Source organism: Schistocerca cancellata, chromosome 3, assembly GCF_023864275.1.
Source record: "Schistocerca cancellata isolate TAMUIC-IGC-003103 chromosome 3, iqSchCanc2.1, whole genome shotgun sequence".
Classification (NCBI taxonomy): Eukaryota; Metazoa; Arthropoda; class Insecta; order Orthoptera; family Acrididae; genus Schistocerca; species Schistocerca cancellata.
In genome coordinates, this window is record NC_064628.1 from 796904304 (window position 1) to 796928189 (window position 23886).

The 23886-nt window shown below is 45.5% G+C and overlaps 1 protein-coding gene across 1 annotated transcript in view; it reads right to left on the reverse strand.

Moving 5' to 3' along the window:
• LOC126175860 (proton channel OtopLc-like) overlaps window positions 1–23152 on the reverse strand; it is a 148575-nt gene extending 125423 nt beyond the window's left edge. The window contains exons 1-2 of the mRNA XM_049922871.1: window positions 23074–23152; window positions 12924–13055 (exon numbers count right to left, since the gene is read on the reverse strand). Coding sequence (XP_049778828.1) covers window positions 12924–13006 — 83 coding nt within the window. The 5' untranslated portion in view covers window positions 13007–13055; window positions 23074–23152. The remainder of the gene's footprint in view (window positions 1–12923; window positions 13056–23073) is intronic.
• Between the last annotated feature and the right edge of the window lie 734 nt (window positions 23153–23886).

Below are 23886 nucleotides of genomic sequence, written 5' to 3' on the forward strand. Positions count from 1 at the left end.
TTAACCTAAATTATCCTAAGGACAAACACACACACCCATGCCCGGGGGAGGACTCGAACCTCCGCCGGGACCAGCCGCACAGTCCATGACTGCAGTGCCTTAGACCGCTCGGCGTACTAAAAGTCTCTAAACAGAGTATTCCCATACTCTTAAAATGAGCGCAGGCGATCACCCCACCGCACCTTTGTAGACAATGGCCCAGTAGAGATGGTTTGCTGTTACCTTCCTCCGATTTGTCAAATGTGTAATGTTACGTGTGAATGACTGTGATGTGTGTATACAGTGTACTCTATAGTGTTACGTTTGTGTTGTTATAGAAGAAGGGGAAGGAGAGAGTGGTCGACCACCACCCAAGGGCGTTCATAAGCGTCGTCAGCTATGGAAGTCGGGACGAAAAGTACACTTGTGTCCATGTTACGTTAGGACTCTGGCTGTTAAAAGTATACTGAAGAGCCAAAGAAACTGTTACACCTTCCTAATATCGTATATAGGGCCCCCTCGAGCACGCAGAAGTACCCAAACACCATGAACTGACACCATGAATCCTACTGACTTTAAACACTTCCGCGGGCCACCAAACTCCCCAGACGTGAAAATTATCAAGCATATCTTTGATCCCTTGCAATGTGCAGTTCAGAAAGGATCTCCAACCCCTCTTACTCCTACGGATTTGTGGGCATATATATGATGCATCATATATATGATAAATAAAATTTTAATTCCATTTTGTGATTGTGTAGGCATTTGGATGAAATAGTTCTCTATATGATCACATCACTGTACTTTGATTTTATAGCTGAGTATTGTCTTCCTTTATTAATTTTTATCTGTCTGCTAAATGGTCTTCCTTCATTTTGTCTTATGGCTGTGCAGTAACGCTGATGAAATATTTTTTAACCAATGTGTTAAAATGTAGGTTCGTACTGTGCGTTGTTATTAATTTTTATCCGTATGGTAAATCAAATTTTAATTTCATTTTTTGATTTTGTAGTCATTCCGATGAACTATTTCTCTAACCAATCTATCAATTTTTAGATGCATACCATTTTTCTTCATAAACATTTTTGATCACATTTTTCATGAATGAAATTTTAGATGTATATTGTCTACATATTCGATATTCCTTTCATATTTTCTTTCACTCCTAAAATTATATTTTACTTGTATTGATTTAATTTAATATTTATTTTCGTCTGATATACTGTATATTGACTGATTTTCGTTTCATGTATTGATCTGCTGCTTGTAATTCACATGTTTGCATTTTTTTGAATGGATTGTAAACTATTTTATTTTCTTACATGCATTAATATTGCTTATTTGTTACTTTATATTTTATTTTATTGGCGTTTTTATGTAATGAAAATATTGAAATGGGTGTGAAATCTTATGGGACTTAACTGCTAAGGTCATCAGTCCCTAAGCTTACTCAGTACTTAACCTAAACTATCCTAAGGACAAACATACACACCCATGCCCAAGGGAGGACTCGAACCTCCGCCGGGAGCAGCCGCACAGTCCATGACTGCAGCGCCTAAGACCGCTCGGCTAATCCCGCGCGGCTTTTATGTAATCTCAATCAAGTGTAGAACTATTTATGATGCAGTGTTGTAGTCTGATTATCACATGATTATTCAATAGCAACTTCTTAGGATTCGGTCAAGACTGTCATCTTTGACCTTGAAGTTCTGTGATTTGTATTGCTGTACATCATTTGTTGTCCTTGTGTCATTAAGCTATCAAGTTTTTACTCCGTCACAATTTTTGATTTTACATTATCTTGTCAATAATATGGTTTCCTGTGGTAACGTATGTTACAACATCTAATACATGTCATACATCTGTTATAGTTTTGTGGGTATTTTGATCGATTTTACGTTTTTTCTGTTTTTCTGATTTCGTTTGGCGTTGTCACATAACCCCCTTATGTATGTTGTACAGTTCCCGTTCATGATGGTTCAGAACCGAAACCGGTAGCACAATAAAATAACATTATTACAGGCAGCACAGGGTTATGCTTTCGCAAAATCACTGTAGTTATTCAAAATAGACTCCTACACAATCAATACAGAGCGAAATCGTTTTAAAAGTGATTTGAGACACTCTCTGTAGTCCTTTTTTAAAATTTCATTTAGTACTGCGGTACAGTCTTCTTGCAAGATCTTAACTTCGTCATAACTGCGTTCTTTCATTGCCAACGTCGATTTGGGAACAACCAGAAATGGGCAGGGGCGAAATCCAGCGAATACAGTAGCTGATCGAGGACTGTGACCCGCTTGCTGGCCAAAAACTTAGGCATGATCTTTGCTTTGAGGGCTAGGGCGTTGCCGAGGAGGAGCGAGTAGGAACCTGTTTCTCGGTGTGCGGCTCTAATTCGACGTATTCTCGCCTCAAACGATAGAGGACTCAAAAAACGTGATGTTGCCTCGCTGCTCGACCGTCATTTTCCTACGAGTGTCACATTCTGTTACATTCGCGGCCAGGACGCCTGTTACAGCGATGTTAGAGCTTTGACCTTCTGTGGGGCTGTTGTTGAAACTTGAAGGATCGTAAAGCCGTATTCCGCCACGACATAGCATTTCAATTTGGGACTCACACAAGTGGTACTAACGGAACAGGAACACACTGTCTATAGTGTTCCTTAAAACAATCGTCTCCCCTCACCTCAGGTAATTCATGGACTTTACTCGCTATTGGTATGAACAAATATACTTTCACATTCGCTTGGCCTTGCAGTTATTAACTGAGACATATCATCCCAGAAATAAATTAAAAATGGTTTATGTCCTCTACTACTGACGAAAGTTTTCTGGTGGTTTTCCTTGGATACAAGGAAAACACTGGAACTGGAAATACCGTCCCAAATGTTCGCAACTGCGATGCCCTCTGCCCCAGTACCAGCTAGTCTGATTGTTTGCAGAAAATTCCCTGAATTTGTAAGGGGTCATTACTCGAATGGCCTGCTCTATGCTTAGGGGATAGGGGATAGGGCGCTGAAAGTAAAATGAAAATGAATGCTTAAGTCGACTGGTGTGAAAAAATTAAGGGTGAGTAACTTTCTGATGATGTGTTACTGCCAGTGAACATAGAACGAAGAAACTTGGATCAAACGTGGGAAGAACTGCTACACCATAGCCCAGAAGGTAACTGAAAGAAATACACAATGAAACGAACGGAATGGACAATTTTATTCACCACGAGTGGTCATTGTCAGACCTCTGGTCATCTACAATCACTCCAGGTTGGGGACCAGTCCTACAAGAGTGCATGAATTCTACCTAGGGGCACTTTCCACTGAGAACTCGTCATGTGAAGCAGAGATCAATGCCAGAATACAAGCAGCAAGCCGATTTTACCACAGCCTAGCACAACTGCTTCGGTCCAGATATCTCTCCAGACAGTTCAAGTTTCGACTGTACAAATCCCTGATCCAGCCAGTTGTTCTATATTGCTGTGAGACATGGAATATCCGGAAACAGGACTTCCATAAGCTCGTTTTTGAGAGAAAAGTGCTTCGGAAGATCTTCGATCCAGTTCTGGATGCAGATAAAGCTGAATGGAGGATCAGATACAACCAAGAGCTTGAGGAACTATACCAGCAGTCCAACATAGCAGGAAATGTCAAAGCCAAACGAATGCAGTGGGCCGGCCATGTGGCCCAGATGGAGGATGACAGATGGCCTCGGACGCTACAGGATTTCACATCTGCAGGAAAGAGACCCCCCAGGGAGACGCAAGAAGCGTTGGAGGGATGGACTCCATGAAGATTTAAACCAAGTGTCAACAGATGTGGACGGATGGCAGATGGCAGCAATGGACAGAATACAGTGGAGGAGGAAACTTATAAAAGCGTGCAGTCCACGGGGGCTGATCACGTAGTAGTAGTAGAAGTAGTAGTAGTCGTAGTAGCGAGTTATAATGTTCTCCTGGAGACTACAAAAGGCAGCACATGGTATTTAATAGGCTGTGTGATCACCATCAACAGCAGTGTACGCTCTGCAACGTGCTCCCGTTGTGGTCACATGCTTGGTGAGGAGTTCCTGTTGCATTCCTCCACCAGCGAAGTTAAGAACTGTTGGACGGACGTTGTTGCATATGAACATGCTGTATTCCACTCGTTCTTGATGTCTCAAGTCAGGGGGATGGTCAGGCCAACCCAAATTTACTCTCATTCCAAGAACTTCTCCATCTATGCTCTTCGACGTGGTCACGCATTATCATTAATAAAAATGAAGCTAGCGCCGAATGTATCCCTGAGAAGCTGCGTATGGCGAAGGAATACTATGTCACCACAACGTTGACCTGTGAGCGTTCTTTATTCAAAGAAGTGGAGGTATGTGTGTTCTTGAATATTATGGTCTCTCACACTATAACACCTGGGCCACCAAAACTCTCTTCTTTGTCTCTGGGTGCATTACGTGTTCTGACCTCTTGTCATATGAGAATACGACCAGCACTATCGAACATGATCGTTTTAATGGTTCAAGTGTTATAGTGACAATGCGTCAGAACATCAAACAACGCAAGTGAAGGAGCTCTTGGAATGAAAGAACACACGGCAAAAGACCGGAGTGGCCGAGCGGTTCTAGGCGCTACAGGCGTTACGGTCGCAGGTTCATCTACATCTACATCTACATCCATACTCCGCAAGCCACCTGACGGTGTGTGGCGGAGGGTACCTTCAGTACCTCTATCGATTCTCCCTTCTATTCCAGTCTCGTATTGTTCGTGGAAAGAAGGATTGTCGGTATGCCTCTGTGTGGGCTCTAATCTCTCTGATTTTATCCTCATGGTCTCTTCGCGAGATATACGTAGGAGGGAGCAATATACTGCTTGACTCCTCGGTGAAGGTATGTTCTCGAAACTTTGACAAAAGCCCGTACCGAGCTACTGAGCGTCTCTCCTGCAGAGTCTTCCACTGGAGTTTATCTATCATCTCCGTAACGCTTTCGCGATTACTAAATGATCCTGTAACGAAGCGCGCTGCTCTCCGTTGGATCTTCTCTATGTCTTGTATCAACCCTATCTGGTACGGATCCCACACTGCTGAGCAGTATTCAAGCAGTGGGCGAACAAGCGTACTGTAACCTACTTCCTTTGTTTTCGGATTGCATTTCCTTAGGATTCTTCCAATGAATCTCAGTCTGGCATCTGCTTTACCGACAATCAACATCATATGATCATTCCATTTTAAATCACTCCTAATGCGTACTCCCAGATAATTTATGGTATTAACTGCTTCCAGTTGCTGACCTGCTATTTTGTAGCTAAATGATAAAGGATCTATCTTTCTGTGTATTCGCAGCACATTACACTTGTCTACATTGAGATTCAGTTGCCATTCCCTGCACCATGCGTCAATTCGCTGCAGATCCTCCTGCATTTCAGTACAATTTTCCATTGTTACAACCTCTCGATACACCACAGCATCATCTGGAAAAAGCCTCAGTGAACTTCCGATGTCATCCACCAGGTCATTTATGTATATTGTGAATAGCCACGGTCCTATGACACTCCCCTGCGGCACACCTGAAATTACTCTTACTTCGGAAGACTTCTCTCCATTGAGAATAACATGCTGCGTCCTGTTATCTAGGAACTCCTCAATCCAATCACACAATTGGTCTGATAGTCCATATGCTCTTACTTTGTTCATTAAACGACTGTGGGGAACTGTATCGAACGCCTTGCGGAAGTCAAGAAACACGGCATCTACCTGTGAACCCGTGTCTATGGCCCTCTGAGTCTCGTGGACGAATAGCGCGAGCTGGGTTTCACATGACCGTCTTTTTCGAAACCCATGCTGATTCCTACAGAGTAGATTTCTAGTCTCCAGAAAAGTCATTATACTCGAACACAATACGTGTTCCAAAATTCTACAACTGATCGACGTTAGAGATATAGGTCTATAGTTCTGCACATTTGTTCGACGTCCCTTCTTGAAAACGGGGATGACCTGTGCCCTTTTCCAATCCTTTGGAACGCTACGCTCTTCTAGAGACCTACGGTACACCGCTGCAAGAAGGGGGGCAAGTTCCTTCGCGTACTCTGTGTAAAATTGAACTGGTATCCCATCAGGTCCAGAGGCCTTTCCTCTTTTGAGCGATTTTAATTGTTTCTCTATCCCTCTGTCGTCTATTTCGATATCTACCATTTTGTCATCTGTGCGACAATCTAGAGAAGGAACTACAGTGCAATCTTCCTCTGTGAAACAACTTTGGAAAAAGACATTTAGTATTTCGGCCTTTAGTCTGTCATCCTCTGTTTCAGTACCATTTTGGTCACAGAGTGTCTGGACATTTTGTTTTGATCCACCTACCGCTTTGACATAAGACCAAAATTTCTTAGGATTTTCTGCCAAGTCAGTACATATAACTTTACTTTCGAATTCATTGAACGCCTCTCGCATAGCTCTCTTCACACTACATTTCGCTTCGCGTAATTTTTGTTTGTCTGCAAGGCTTTGGCTATGTTTATGTTTGCTGTGAAGTTCCCTTCGCTTCCGCAGCAGTTTTCTAACTCGGCTGTTGTACCACGGTGGCTCTTTTCCATCTCTTACGATCTTGCTTGGCACATACTCATCTAACGCATATTGTACGATGGTTTTGAACTTTGTCCACTGATCCTCAACACTATCAGTACTTGAGACAAAACTTTTGTGTTGAGCCAACAGGTACTCTGAAATCTGCTTTTTGTCACTTTTTCTAAACAGAAAAATCTTCCTACCCTTTTTAATATTCCTATTTACGGCTGAAATCATCGATGCCGTAACCGCTTTATGATCGCTGATTCCCTGTTCTGCGTTAACTTTTCCAAATAGTTCGGGTCTGTTTGTCACCAGAAGGTCTAATATGTTATCGCCACGAGTCGAATCCTGCCTCGGGCATGGATGTGTGTGATGTCCTTAGGTTAGTTAGGTTTAAGTAGTTCTAAGTTCTAGGGGACTGATGACCTCAGCAGTTAAGTCCCATAGTGCTCAGAGCCATTTGAACCATTTGAACATACGGCAAAAATTCTGGCCTACCCGTTGCTCCGCTTTAAATGCTGTGGCGCCCGTGTGGGTTGTGTTGGGTTGACGCATTGCAGCATGTCCACATGGACCACTCACCATACAGCATTTGTCACCTCAGATGGCGGCAGAATGGAACGCCCTACCGCAAGATCTCCTTACCAACAATGTGACATGCTTGGGCGCCCGTTGCAGAGCATGCGTTGCCGTCTGTTGTCCCCGCACTCTCTATTAAGAACATCGGCCCGTCATTTATTATGTACAGGGACCAATATAAATCTCAGATTCTTCCACGTGATTATTATCTTTGAATAAAAGTGTCATTTCTTTTTTCTCATTCCTTATTTCTTTCACTTATCTTTTGTACTGTGATGTAGCAGCTTTTTCTATACACGGTCCAAGTTTCATCGAGATATATTACTTAGCAGGACAAAGGTGTGTAAAGGTTCCGTGCATTTTTTCTTTTTCATTTAAGAGCAGAGAGGACCATTAATTTTGTAGCGTCGTCTTTGAAGGGACTATAAAGACTGGGAGAAACAGCACCTGCTAAGTGTCATAAAAATTTGGAAAAATGTGTGTGCCGTTTTCTATTATTAATGTTCACTCATTTCTAGTGGTACTGCAATCCCCATATCATGTGCGCCAGGACAGTAAACTGTTCATCGACTGAAGTTAGGGTTGAAGAATAATTTTGAGCGAAAGCAGTGTAGGAAGATAGCTCAGCTCTTGCGTACTCCCTCGCTTGCTCCCATGTAGGTAGCAGTCTATGACCACATTGAGGAGATCCGAAATTAGCTCCGTATACTCCCTTTAGACGCGCCAGCGAGTCGAAGCCTCGTAGGAAGACAGACTGAGGCGCGTACGTCCCGAAGGTAGGCCTGCGCTCGCTCGCCCGCTCAACTCAGCTAACTACGTTTCTACACCTGTTAACTTGTAGCAAGGTGTGTGCGTACAAACGAGAATTGCCTCTTCTACTGGAACCCGCTATAATGGAGTCTTACTGCTATTAGTCCTACAATGATCGGAAGTCTATAGGCTTACTTGTAATTTTTTACGATTGCACTGAGATACAATAAATTAAAATTATGCCAAAATGATTATCAGTTGCATAAGGAACCACTTCTTGTATGAAATGAGGACTGTTAAGCAAAAGAGACTAAATGCTGTAAACAAAGGGTTATGTCATTTATATCGAGTATTGACGTTAAATTTTGTTGTAGTACTGTTAATCTGTAAGACTTCATAGTAGCAGATTCCAATAGAAGATGCAATTCTCGTTAGTACGCACACACCCAGATGCAAGTTAACAGGCTTAGAACCGCATTTTGTCTCCTGAGCTGAGCGAGCGAGCGAGTTCAGGCCTCGCTCAGAAAGGAGAGCGAGTATACGGTTTCGCAAATATAACTGGGAACTCGCGCATTCTAGTTTTGAGAGAAATTTGCTCCATTACTCTTTGAATTACTACTCGTTTATTTCACACAATCATGAGTGATTTAAAATGGAATGATCGTATAAAGTTGATCGTCGGTAAAGCATATGCCAGACTGCGATTCATTGGAAGAATCCTAAGGAAATGCAATCCGAAAACAGAGGAAATAGGTTACAGTACACTTGTGATGTTTACGTGAAAGAAGAGCGAGGCTGCTGAGCTCGTTGATATTCTTATTAAGTTGCAGAGACAAGGGCATTATTCCAACGTTTGCCAAAATTGTGCATTTCATAAATACCACTGCTGCAAACAACATGAAACGTAAAGCAAGCATGGCTTTGGTTAGAGAAAGGATTCGTTTTACTCGGCGTGAATTGGATTCTGTGTCAACGGACATGTTCCACATACATTTGGAATTGGCAGCAAGACTATCTTCTCTGTCGTGGGACTGGGTGGATGGTGTGACATGGGCTAAAGCAAACTGGAGCCATGATAAAGCTGTGACGAGGCAAACTGCCAAGATTGACAGACTTTCTAAACAGATGCAGCAGGAAGTTCCAACTCGACGTTCTGTTGTTAATTTGACAGAGAAAACTTTAGATGACGCGACTGTGTCTGTGCTAGCAAAAGGACTGAATTTTGCTCCCACACCTGTTTCACCGCCACTAGTGGATTTCGTCAGTGCCGTCGAAGAAGCTGTACGCCGTCTTGATACAGATGAAGCGGAGGAAGTTCGTCGAGAGTCTTGCCGCGTATTGACCAGGGGTGCACCAATGAAGAGTAACATCTCGCCCATGGAGAGGATAGCCCTCCGTAACTTACGAGCAGATGTGGATACAGTAGTCTTAAAATCTGACAAAGGAAACGCTACTGTCCTCATACCAAGGGATGACTATATTAATAAGATCAATGTTTTATTATGTGATTCAACATATCGCAAAATCGATAAGGATCCCACGAGTAGAGTAGCGCGAAAAACAGCAGAACTTTTATCAAATAGTTCTCTACCGAAGGAGGTCATCAAGAGACTGAAACCAAACAGTTCAGTTCCACCTAGGCTATATGGACTGCCTAAGATCCACAAGGAAAATGTGCCATTACGTCCAATTGTGAGTAACATTGGAGCAGCCACCTACGACCTAGCAAAATTCTTGGCATCTCTGCTCAAACCAGTGATAGGCAAGTGTGCACATCACATAAAGAATTCTGGTGATTTTATCAATCGACTTCGATCACTACAACTGCAAAGTAGTGATTTATTGATCAGTTTTGATGTTTTTTCACTGTTTACAAAGGTGCCTCTGGTGGACTCACTACACCTCATTGGCAATATGTTTGGTGCAGACATTACAGCGTTGTTTGAGCACACTCTCTCCTCTACATATTTTATATTTAACAACGAATTTTACGAACAATCTGATGGTGTCGCCATAGGGAGTCCTTTGTCTCCCCTGGTGGCCAATCTTTTTATGGAGGATTTTGAGGAGAGAGCACTCGACTCTGCCACTTTTAAACCGACGGTATTTTGGCGGTACGTTGACGACACTTTTATAGTGTGGCCTCATGGTCTGGACCGTCTCCAAGAATTTTTACGTCACATGAACTCCGTACATGAAAACATAAAATTTACCATGGAGATAGAGAGAGATGGTTGTCTGCCATTTTTAGACGTCTTGGTGCGACGGAAGAGTGATGGCACACTTGGTCACTCGGTGTACAGAAAGCCCACTCATACAGACCTGTATCTACAAGCCACTAGTTGCCACCATCCAGCACAAACAATGGGCGTTCTCAAAACCTTGGTCCACCGTGCCCACACTATCTCTGACGCCGACAGTCTTCAAGCGGAACTGGAACACCTGCAAAAAGTATTTTTGAAGAATGGCTTTTCACCTAGGCAAGTGAACAGAGTGATGAAGACCTACAAACGACGGAACAAGGAAGAGGAAGAGGCCTTCAGGTCGACTGTTTATTTACCATTTATTGGGAATATTTCTTCACAGATAGGCAGAATATTGAGAAAGTATCAAGTGAGAGTCATCTTTCGCCCTCCTTCCAAAATTTCATCACTGGTGGGATCCGTTAAAGACGACCTGGGCCTGCGTAAACCAGGTGTTTACAAAATTCCGTGTGAATGCGGCAAATCATATATAGGGCAAACAACACGAACTGTGCAGGAACGCATTGTGGAACACCAACGGCATACTCGCCTTCTCCAACCCACAAAGTCCGCAATCGCCGAACATTGTATTTCCACAGACCATTCCATGAATTACAACGACACAAAAATTTTGGCCCATACATCAAACTTTTGGAGCTCGATTATCAATGAATCTGTAGAAATAAGATTGTCTGACAATGAGACTCTCATCAATCGAGATAGCGGTTATCAGCTGAACTCTGCTTGGAATCCTGTTATAGAGAAACTTCGTAATCGACGTAGTTATCTGCATAAAGATGGAAATCGACCTGACACCGATACGCCAGGCTTTCGCAGTGGAGGGCGCGAGGCGCAGCGCACGGAGCCGTTATGAACGCGCACGCTGAGCAGCGCATGCGCAATGTCACCTCAGAAGGCTTTAAATAGCGGAGCTCAGCGCGTACTCGCCAGTACTACTACAGTGGCATTCACCTGAAGATGGCCAGAAGACTCTGCGCCGAAATATCGTGGCAGGAAGTTACTGATATCCGGCAGTTCTCCCGTGTTTTTATGGAACAATACAGTACACTTGTTCGCCCACCGACTGAGTATTGCTCACCAGTGTGGGATCCGTACCAGATAGGGTTGATAAAAGAGATAGAGAAGATCCAACGGAGAGCAGCGCCCTTCGTTACGGGAACATTTAGTAATCGCGAAAGCGTTACGGAGATGATAGATAAACTCCAGTGGAAGACTCTGCAGGAGAGACGCTCACTAGCTCGGTACGGTCTTTTGTTGAATTTCCGAGAACATACCTTCACCGAGGAATCAAGCAGTATATTGCTCCCTCCTACGTATACCTCGCGAAGAGACCATGAGGATAATATCAGAGAGATTAGAGCCCACACAGGGGCATATCGACAATCTTTCTTTCCACGAACAATACGAGACTGGAATAGAAGGGAGAACCTTTAGAGGTACTCAAAGTACCCTCCGCCACACACCGTCAGGTGGCTTGCGGAGTATGGATGGAGATGTAGATGTACCTTCGTGACGTGCGTACCGCGGCCTGCCTTTCTCGTGGGCCTCGCCAGAGAGTCCTATGACATCTGTGAGCTCGCCGTACCCTACTGCCCGCAGACTCGACCCGTGAGTCTTCTGCGCAGCCCACTCGTCACCTGAGTCTGTTGTCGGGCACAAATGCAATCGACTCGCTCAGAAAGGAGAGCGAGTATACGGTTTCGCAAATATAACTGGGAACTCGCGCATTCCCGTTTTGAGAGAAATTTGCTCCATTACTCTGTGAATTACTACTCATTTATTTCACACAATCATGACTTCACTTTAGGGGTACTGTGAACTGTAGTTTGAATGTCACAAGATGTTCGACCTGCCTAAATGACAGAAGCAAGTTGTATACCAAAACAGCGACTGACTGGTTAGCAGTGAATGTTGTTCTGTTTACACATGTATTTACAGAAGAAAACGTTTTTCGAAGACTGCTGTGAATTAGTTTTGATACTTTATTCAGACAATGTCCAACAACTTCTTCGAAATTTATACACTTACAAGGCGTTATCGAATCTGTAACGACAGTACCAGAAAACATGAGATGAAGATGAAGTGTAATCTCTAAATGGGATTATTAAAATAAATTACATAAATTAATGATAAGCTACGCAACTCGCTCTTAGCCCATAAAGCTTTTTTATCGTAGGGGTACATCAGTGACGCTGCGCAGTGCCCAGTTTTGTTCGACGCAGCACGTATGTTTTTTGGTGGTGGAGATGGAATAAACAAGAACGCAATTGGTTTTTTTCTTAGGATTGGATGAAATGTGTATGTTTTTCATCTGAAGCGCAGACTATAGCGTGGTTCTTAAACCAGATATCATTCCTCGTCTAAAGGAAGACGTTTGCAGTTCTGTACCTTGCTCCAATTACTTTTGTCTCACACGATACACAGTAAAAAAAAAAAAAAATAAACGCCACCGCCTTAAGACTACCTGATACCGACAATTGGACACTTCGCCTTGTAAAGTGTTACTTTACAGCAGCAGGATTGTGTACTCATTTTCCGCACTAACAGTGAGTCACGACTGGTTTTGAATTGCTGCACGCTTCAACAAGAGAGAAAGAGTCTACGAGTATAACGCGACAGCAGCGCCACAGCTATCAAACTTTTCATACTCGCGGAACTACATCGGGAACGAAGGAAGCCAGTTAGCACTGATGTAAAAGCCGCGCCTTGATTTGTTAAGTATGCAACACGTGACACTAGACTCGCTCCGTGTTCGATCTCTATCTGGCGGTGTTCCTTGCTGAGGCTTGGCGCAGTACACTCACACGCGCAGGCGGTTGATCTCCTTGTTGGCGGCGCGCTGGGCGGGTCTCTGTATGAAGGGCAGAGACTGCGACCGTCCGTGCATGGACTGGTAGAGAGCCGCCTTCACCAGCGACGACGTCGACCCGGAGCGCCTGCAACACAGCCGCCCGACAGTGTGTACCTATACGTCATCCAGTTTGTGCACTGTACGAGAATGATCGTGACAACAGACATGTTCTGTAAAAAATTAGTGACTGTTAAGGTGAAAACAAATGCTTTTTGTTATGGGTATAGACATTACAGAGCTTCACTTATTTTATTTGTTGATCTTCCATTCTTTGCCAGTAATTTTAAGGTACAGCCCCACTCCCGAGCGGTCTTTACCGCCATCGGCCGAGTTATCAAGATGGAATCCATCACCACCATTGGTCACACTGAAAGTCCAAGCTTCACCAGTGGTGATGCTAGCCTCACAGCTTGGCCAATGGCTAGAATGATTGCTTGAGAATGGGTCTGTATCCCAAAAGTAGAAGCATCAATAAATCAAATAATAATTATTTAACAGAAATAAATTTTTAGTATTCTACGTTTTTAAATACCCCTAAAACTTTTTAAGCATTTTCTCTTAGCCTGATTCAGCTTCCCAGTCCCGTACAGATAGTCATCAATTGTTAATCCTTAATAGCTTAAAAATACTTCTAATGTTTAAAATTCTTGTGGAGTGTTTGTAATAGATAATAATAACGAGGTGAACTATTAGTTGGTAAGTAGTGTGATAGACATACATATACATATACATATACATTCTCTATTATGTATTGCACGCAGACCACGTTTTCCTTTCAAATCTTATAACTATTTTCATAGCGATTAAAAATTCACAATCACAGATTTTCAGGACTAGGAGTTCAGAAATCTGTTTGCGACGAGACGAACATATTTTATACTACTTAACCTGAATCAGAAACGTCAAATATTAAAAATTAATTTCTATGTAAATAATGAGGAGGTTCTACGCAGAATCGGAGAGGAAAGGAATATGTGGAAAACCCTGGTAAGGAGAAGGGACAGGATGATAGGACATCTGCTAAGACATGAGGGAATGACTTCCATGGTACTAGAGGGGGCTGTAGAGGGCAAAAACTGTAGAGGAAGACAGAGATTGGAATACGGCAAGCAAATAATTGAGGACGTAGGTTGCAAGTGCTACTCTGAGATGAAGAGGTTAGCACAGGAAAGGAATTCGTGGCGGGCCGCATCAAACCAGTCAGTAGACTGATGATCAAGAAAAAAAAATGTAAATAATTATTTTCTGCATTTGCGTCTTACTTGTGTGAAGTTATTCAATCGATTTCAAATATTTTGATGAGGTTACAACAGAGAAATGCGAAAAATTTCAGGTTTTTGTTTGGTAGCACTACGGTATAGCAGTACACATCGTTTAGTGTTGATGATTCATATTTCATGGTCATCGGAGATCAGATGGCGCACAGGAGGCTTATCTGCGCATCCTCTGTTTTGGATCTGCAGGCAGTAACTGTGCTGAGTTGCAGGTGAACAGTGTTCGCAATATTCAGTCTAAAGTACAACCGTGCCTCACCGACAAGTACACACAATAGTTGAACAGCTTCAGTCATTAGAATGGGTTCACACTGTGGGCCTGGGGGCAGCTCGATGGGCGTATCGACGGATTGCTGTACATCTTGGGCAGAATTTATCAGTGACGTATCACTCCTTTCAACAGTCCTCTGCGGAACATTCCCACACACGTAGACCAGATTCTAGACGTCTGTGTAGTACAGGCGTACGTCAAGACCGACGCCAACTTCTGGCAGTGTTGGCCGACCAGACAGCATCCAGCCACCTACTGTTTCATCAAGGACCATAGGGAACCGTTACTACTGACACGCCGACGCCGCCATGTATGGCTGGTGTCGTGCAAGGCTGTGGAATACCGCTCTGTTGTTTCTAGTTATCTTAGTCATGCTGGCCACTCACATACTAGCTAGAAAAAATTCTATACTGTAAATATGGTTCTCGGACGAGACGTCAGATGTCATTGTGAACTTTCCACAATGTTTCGTCGGCAATCCGATCGAATGTTCAGGTGCGACGAACATGCTGCTCATACTGTGACCGAAGCCTCCTGTTTATAACAATCAGAAAAGAAAATGCACAGACGTGAACACGACAAATTTCGGTGATCAATAGAGCAGATATGCAGATCGGTAGCTAGAAAAACAGCTAAGCCACCTGTCGGACAGTGAAGGCTCGCGCATAGGCTATCAATCATACTGTGCGCTGCCGTCGCCGCCCCAGCGCCCTCTGTCGGGAGCTACCTGCCGAAATATGTGTCCGAGCTGGCGTGCGCCCGTCCTCGCCGTTGTCAATCATACACTCCTGGAAATTGAAATAAGAACACCGTGAATTCATTGTCCCAGGAAGGGGAAACTTTATTGACACATTCCTGGGGTCAGATACATCACATGATCACACTGACAGAACCACAGGCACATAGACACAGGCAACAGAGCATGCACAATGTCGGCACTAGTACAGTGTATATCCACCTTTCGCAGCAATGCAGGCTGCTATTCTCCCATGGAGACGATCGTAGAGATGCTGGATGTAGTCCTGTGGAACGGCTTGCCATGCCATTTCCACCTGGCGCCTCAGTTGGACCAGCGTTCGTGCTGGACGTGCAGACCGCGTGAGACGACGCTTCATCCAGTCCCAAACATGCTCAATGGGGGACAGATCCGGAGATCTTGCTGGCCAGGGTAGTTGACTTACACCTTCTAGAGCACGTTGGGTGGCACGGGATACATGCGGACGTGCATTGTCCTGTTGGAACAGCAAGTTCCCTTGCCGGTCTGGGAATGGTAGAACGATGGGTTCGATGACGGTTTGGATGTACCGTGCACTATTCAGTGTCCCCTCGACGATCACCAGTGGTGTACGGCCAGTGTAGGAGATCGCTCCCCACACCATGATGCCGGGTGTTGGCCCTGTGTGCCTCGGTCGTATGCAGTCCTGATTGTGGCGCTCACCTGCACGGTGCCAAACACGCATACGACCATCATTGGCACCAAGGCAGAAGCGACTCTCATCGCTGAAGACGACACGTCTCCATTCGTCCCTCCATTCACGCCTGTCGCGACACCACTGGAGGCGGGCTGCACGATGTTGGGGCGTGAGCGGAAGACGGCCTAACGGTGTGCGCGACCGTAGCCCAGCTTCATGGAGACGGTTGCGAATGGTCCTCGCCGATACCCCAGGAGCAACAGTGTCCATAATTTGCTGGGAAGTGGCGGTGCGGTCCCCTACGGCACTGCGTAGGATCCTACGGTCTTGGCGTGCATCCGTGCATCGCTGCGGTCCGGTCCCAGGTCGACGGGCACGTGCACCTTCCGCCGACCACTGGTGACAACATCGATGTACTGTGGAGACCTCACGCCCCACGTGTTGAGCAATTCGGCGGTACGTCCACCCGGCCTCCCGCATGCCCACTATACGCCCTCGCTCAAAGTCCGTCAACTGCACATACGGTTCACGTCCACGCTGTCGCGGCGTGCTACCAGTGTTGAAGACTGCGATGGAGCTCCGTGTGCCACGGCAAACTGGCTGACACTGACGGAGGCGGTGCACAAATGCCGCGCAGCTAGCGCCATTCGACGGCCAACACCGCGGTACCTGGTGTGTCCGCTGTGCCGTGCATGTGATCATTGCTTGTACAGCCCTCTCGCAGTGCCCGGAGCAAGTATGGTGGGTCTGACACACCGGTGTCAATGTGTTCTTTTCTCCATTTCCAGGAGTGTATATCTGTGTCGCCACTGCAGCGTCATCTCTCGTACGACCAACAGTTTTTTTTTGTGTTCACTGTGATTTTAACATGCCCACCGCTGGATCCTATGCCGTGCTGAGTTGGCATTCTGTGTCCCTGTTAAGTAAATTAGTCAGCTGCGAATTTCCACTGCTTCTTTGGTAATGCTGTCCCACTACAAAGACGTGGACGACAGAATTTCGATGTTTTTGTATTCCATACAATGGACTGCATGGAGGCAATGCTCGGCCACTGCAGATTTCTCCGCCTGGTCCTCGATGGTCGGCATATGTGTCCTGCACAGTGCGACAAAAATGGTTCAAATGGCACTATGGGACTTAACATCTGTGGTAATCAGTGCCCTAGAACTTAGAACTACTTAAACCTAACTAACCTAAGGACATCACACACATCCATGCCCGAGGCAGGATTCGAACCTGCGACCGTAGCAGCCGCGCGGCTCCGGACTGAGCGCCTAGAACAGCTAGACTACCGCGGCCGGCACAGTGCGACAAGTCTGTTCATTGTATGAAGTACGCCAGGTACAGAGAATCTTATAAACACCAGGTCTTCTTAACAAAGATCATCCTCGACCAATCCTAAAAGAGCTCTGACCTTCGTGGGCGGACGAAAGACGCGTTTAACTTTATGTTTCTCCAATAATCTTCCTATTTTCGAAGAAACAACGCCGACGTATGACAAAACGACCCTTCCTCTTTGTTCATCACTTTCTTCCAGCTCCTCACTTTCACTCGTTCAGAATATCCATTCTCCAAAAATACGGTACGCATATGGCATAGCTCTTTAGACAAGCCGTCAGAATCTGATATGGATCGAGCTCTGTGGACCAACGTCCTAAGCACGCCAATTCGTTGTGCAGGATTGTGACGGTTGGTGGCCTGTAAGTATATGTCCGTGTGTGTAGGTTTACGGTACACAGTGTGTCTCAAGCTGCCATCCTCTTTTCTCCACACCAACACATCCAGGAACGGTAGCTCGCCGTTTTTGTCCATCTCCATCGTGAACGTGATGCTTGAATAAAGATAATTTAGGTGCTCCAAAAATGAATCCAGTGACGCAGCTCCATGGGGCCAAAATCACGTAGGTTTCAACTCCGCTGAATTGATAAATTCATCGCTTCAGAGACCGTTTACTGCAAGAATAAAAGTTAAACCTTACGGACAAATCTCTGTCGCGGCAGTTTCGGTCTTGAAGTTTTTGTCCGTATTTTGGAATGATTCGGTAATACTCATTACACTAGACAGCACTTGCCTTCTGTGAAATTGAAATTCTTACATTGTTCTTCAAGTTCCAGGATGTTTCACCTGTCTCATATATTATGCACACGAAGTGGCATAGTTTTGACGTTGCTGGCTCCCCAAATGGCCTCAATGTTTCTGAGGGAATGTCGTCTATTTCAGGGGTTTCATTTTGACTTACATGGTTCAGTGCTCTCTCAAACTCTTCTCGCAGTGTCATGTCTCCCACCTCATTTTTTCGTTTACTTCCTGTTCGGTTTCTTTTGTATAGCCCTCCTCGATATTCCTTCTGTCTTTCAGATTTCCCTTCTTTGCTTTGTACTGGCTGGCTATCTGACTTCTAGATATTCATACAGCTACTTGACTTTCCTCCAAAGATGTCTTTAATTTTCCCATAGGGAGCATCGATTTTTCCCCTATTCGTGAGTACACTTGTCCTCTAGGCTAACTGCTTAACCATCTTGCACTTCCTGTCCATACTATGCTTCAGATGTCTCCATTACATTTCACCTGCTTCATTTGCTGCATGTCTATACTTTCTCCTTATGTCAGTTAAATTAGATACACCGTGTGTTACTTCAGTTATTGTACAGTGTCTTTTCCTCTTACCTGTTTGATCTTCTGCTATGTTCACTATTCCATATCTCAAGTATACCTATCATTCTTCTATCTTACTCCTTTACCCTGTTCCACTCTATCGTTGCTTAATGCTCTCTATTAGACTCTGAAGAACCTCTGCTTTTTTCTGTTTCAATTCATTCAGGGCCCATTTCTTAATTTTCTACCTTTCTGCAATTTACTCAGCTTTCCTCTCCACTTTGTAACCAATAAATTACGGTCAAAATGCAAAATATGGCCAAACGGCGATTGTGGAACTGGCTCCTCGTACCTGCTGCCTTGTCTACGATCCTGCGCTGTCATTGCCGCCTGTTAGGTGTTTAGTAACACTCGCGACCACCATCACCCTACTGTCCGAGCCTCATTCAATAATTAATGTCACATTCCTTTTCTGAAAACTGGTTGGTTTTATTCGGGATTAGTACACTATATTACTCTCACTCTTTTGGCTACAAAGCCTATGTTTCCACACAGTCTCCGTTGAATGCGACGGCCTTACGCCACCTTACTGGAAGTACCTGCATACCCACATGGTACCACTCTAATGGTTGACGTCGGTGCCAATGTCTCGCTGCATCAATAACCTCCCCATCATGCACGCACTGCTACCTGCGGAGTGCAGCCTTCAGATGGAAGTCGGTAGATGCGAGATCCGGACTGCAGGGTAGTTTTATGAGCTCTTCTCAGGTGCTCAGACTCGTGTGAGGCCCTGCATTGTCATGGTTAAGGAGAAGTTCGTTTGCACTTTTATGGCGATGAAAACGCTCAATCGTTTCTTCAATTTCCTGAGGCTAGCACATTACACTTCAGAGTTGATCTTTCCATCATGAGGGACGACATCAAACGGAATAACCCCTTCAGAGTCCCGAAGACCGTCGCCGTTAGCTTACCAGCTGAGCATGCGCCTTCGAACTTTTGCTTCGGAGGGGAAGTGGAGCCACCCTATGGATTGCTGTTTTGTTTCCGGTTCGAAGTGATGAACACATGTTTAATCCCCTGTGACGATGTCCGACAAAAAATCTCAGCGATCAGCTTCGCAAGGCGTAAGAAATTCTGCGCAGATGGTTTTAGTTGCTCTTTACGGTCCTCTGTTAAGTGTCGAGGAACGCAGCGGGCACACATCTTTGAGTGTCCCGAATGGTGGTCGATAGACACGTCCAGCTCAGCATTTTTAATTTATTTATTTATTCTTCACGATTACAGCCCTTTATCTATGGCTCTGAGCACTACGCGACTCAACTTCTGAGGTCATCAGTCGCCTAGAACTTAGAACTAATTAAACCTAACTAAGCTAAGGACATCACACACATCCATGCCCGAGGCAGGATTCGAACCTGCGACCGTAGCGGTCACGCGGTTCCAGACTGAAGCGCCTTTAACCGCACGGCCACACCGGCCGGCAGCCCGTTATCTGAAAAGCTAAAATAGGCCATACAGATCACATTTCGTTGGATAAAAAAATAAATTTATACATTAACTATTTATTTCTGATTTTTTAATATAACAACAACAACTACTACTACTACTACTGCAAAATCTCAATAAAGCCGTTAACTAGACATCCAGCTACCAGTACTACTGTGAGTACTATAGAATCTGATCGGTGTTCTTTTATTTATTTTGGTGTATTTAACCTGTATCTGGTTGTTCCCCGCTACTGGATCTGTCCTCATACTACCCTGGTTAACAGCCGTTGTCTACTAGATTCCTTGGACGCTGGACAGCACGTCAGCAACTTTTCCATTATTAGAAGCAATTCCACCAATCACAGTTACATCTGAGTGTCCACCCTTCCATGATCACTAGCATCAACGCAATGTAGATTATTGAGAAGCTATTTCATTCCGTGGTCGCCGACCTCTCTTTATGCATGTGGGTAGTATTCGTCTAGCCGGGATGGCAGCATGCTGATGTGCGGTCGAGTGCCTCTTGAATTCTTCCTCGGCCGTCCTGGATACTGCAGCTGCAGTAACGTACAAGATGCGGCAGACCGTCTCGGTCCTTATTTCTGTTTTGGGATCCAACAACTTTAATGCCCGACAGCCATTACCTGCCGAATCTTCGTTCAGCGCGCAGTTCCACAGTGTGTGTTCTGGTGTGCCCACACTGTCGCTGGCGCAATTATCATTCATCTGCCTTCTCATTTTGCACAGATACGTAGCGTAAGGGCCATGGCCAGTCAGGAAATGTATCGATCCCCTCTACGGGTTAAGAAATACCACTTTTTGTCTCTCCCTGATGTTTAGGGATAAATTCCAGTTGAGCAGTGAGATGTTTGATCTTTATCCTTCGATCACCTCGAATGAGAGTGTCAGCACGTTCCAACATTGCGGGAGTCACGATTGTGTGCTGCCAGCCGGTGCGCGGAAGGTCGGACAGGTTTTGCGTGATCTCGTTGCGATGATGACAGACCTCTCGCCCAACGGCTCAACGAGCGTTTGTTCATTACCAGTTCTCTGTAGACGTTCTCCAAGCGCGTATGGATATTTGCCATGATATGATTTTTCGGCAAAAGAAACTCATTGACAGTTCTCTGCTATTTTGAAGGCTACGTATAGCTCTGCCACCAATCGGATCTTCATGAAACCGTAGAGGTTGGAGCGCACTGCTCGACATTGAAATTGCTACAGACGCGAAATTTAACCGACAGGAAGAAGATGCTGTGATATGCAAATGATTAGCTTTTCAGAGCATTCACACAAGCTTGGCGCCGTTGGCGACACGTACAACGTGCTGACATGAGGAAAGTTTCCATCAGAATTCTCATACACAAGCAGCATTTGCCTGGTGAAACGTTGTTGTGATGCCTCGTGTAAGGAGGAGAAATGCGTACCATCACGTTTCAGACTTTGATAAAGGTCGGATTGTAGCCTACCGCGATTGCGGTTTATCGTATTGCGACATTGCTGCTCGCGTTGGTCGAGATCCAATGACTGTTAGCAGAATATGGAATCGGTGGGTTCAGGAGGGTAATACGGAACGCCGTGCTGGATCCCAACGGCCTCGTATCACTAGCAGTCGAGATGACAGGCATCTTATTGCCATGGCTGTAACGGATCGTGCATCCACGTCTCGATCCCTGAGTCAACAGATGGGGACGTCTGCAAAGCAACAACTATCTGCACGAACAGTTCGACGACGTTTGCAGCAGCACGGGCTATCAGCTCGGAGACCATGGCTGCGGTTACCCTTGAGGCTGCATCACAGACAGGAGCGCCTGCGGTGGTGTACTCAACGACGAACCTGGGTGCACGAATGGCAAAACGTCATTTTTTCGGATGAATCCAGGTTCTGTTCACAGCAACATGATGGTCGCATCCGTGTCACCGCCAGACACCACACTTGCTAGGTGGTAGCCTTTAAATCGGCCGCGGTCCGTTAGTATACGCCGGACCCGCGTGTCGCCACTATCAGTGATTGCAGACCGAGCGCCGCCACACGGCAGGTCTAGAGAGACTTCCTAGCACTCGCCCCAGTTGTACGACCGACTTTGCTAGCGATGGTTCACTCACAAAATACGCTCTCATTTGCCGAGACGATAGTTAGCATAGCCTTCAGCTACGTCATTTACTACGACCTAGCAAGGCGCCATTACCAGTTACTATTGATACTGTGAATCATGTACCGTCAAGAGCGACGTTCACGATTATTGGATTAAAGTGAAGTATTCCACCAGCTACGTCCGTTTTTTCTAAATTCTAATTTCCTTGTCCTGTTCCAGACCTCACGCCAGCCTGCGTGAGCTAAAACGCGTGCCTTTCGGCTTCCTCTGGTAACCCGGTGTTGGCTCTCCTGCCAACCACAACAGTTACATTTCAGATGTGTTACGACCCGTGGCTCCACCCTTCATTCGATCCCTGCGAAACCGTACATTTCAGCAGGATAATGCACGACCGCATGTTGAGGTCCTGTACGGGCCTTACTTGATACAGAAAATGTTCGACTGCTGCCCTGGCCAGCACATTCTCCAGATCTGTCAGCAATTGAAAACGTCTGGTCAATGGTGGCCAAGCAACTGGCTCGTCACAATATGCCAGTCACTACTCTTGATGAACTGTGATATCGTGTTGAAGCTGCATGGGCAGCTGTACCTGTACACGCCACCCAAGCTCTGTTTTACGCAATGCCCAGGCGTACCAAGACCGTTATTGCGGCCCGAAGTGGTTGTTATGGGTACTGATTTCTCAGGACCTATGCACCCAAAGATGTCAGTTGTAGTATAATTTGTTTGTCCAATGAATACCCGTTTATCATCTGCATTTCTTCTTGGTGTAGCAATTTTAATGGCCAGTAGTGTATTACACGATGAGCGATAACAAAGTCAGCTTGATTTCAAGCGAAACTGGCTGAGAAGAAAGTGTGTTGCATTACATATTTAACGTTGCTGGTAGTTTAGGTGAGACTATAGGTGGTCAGCAGGCTGCCAGTGAGAGGCGAGGTGTTCCGTAGTGTGGACGCGTTGTCACTCACTGCGGTCCTATGGCGAAGTGCGCCCTGCGGCGGCTGGGGCTGCGCGGTGAGGCGGTGAGGCGCTTGTCGGACGGCACGAGCGCCATCTCGGACAGGCGCGCGCCGCTGCCGCCCGCCGAGCCGCTGCCGCTGCCGCTGCGGCCGCGCAGCCGGGACGCCGCCTCCGCGGCCGCCGCCGCCTCCATCCCCTCTTCCTCCTCTTCCTCCTCCTCCTCCTCCTCCTCCTCCTCGTCCTCCTCTTCCTCGCGGAAGCTGTGCTGCTGGTCGCCGCATATCGGGCAACCGGGCCTCAGACACCGCCTGCAACAAACAGCGCCGCCCGATAAATCAACCGCCAGCAGGCAGCCCTTTCGCTGCTACGGCGTAGCGACCATTTTTAGCGTTAGGCTCTTTTGTAGAAAGCTGCATCTCGGGCCCAACGTCTTTCGCAGTTTTAGATCTCTATCATTAAGAAAGTTTGCGAAGCACCATTTTTAGTGAAAGTACGGACTAGTCTGGAGCTATGGAAAATCCTGTTGAAGCATTTAGTTTATCATTTACCAACTAAACTTTGACTATATACGAGGGTTGCCCAGTAAATAATGCCCCATATTTTTTTTCTCCGAAATAAAAAATATTAGAAATGTGACACTTTAGGTGCGAGTTATTTGAAGTTTCCCGCGTGTGTACGCAAAGTTTCAATTTCCTCCGACAGAGAGCGGTGGTGTAGGAATGTTCTAAAATGGCGTCTGCAGGTGACATCCGTCATAAACAACGTGCAGTGATTGAATTTCTCGTAGCAGAGGAAGAAACCGTGGACAATATTCATAAACG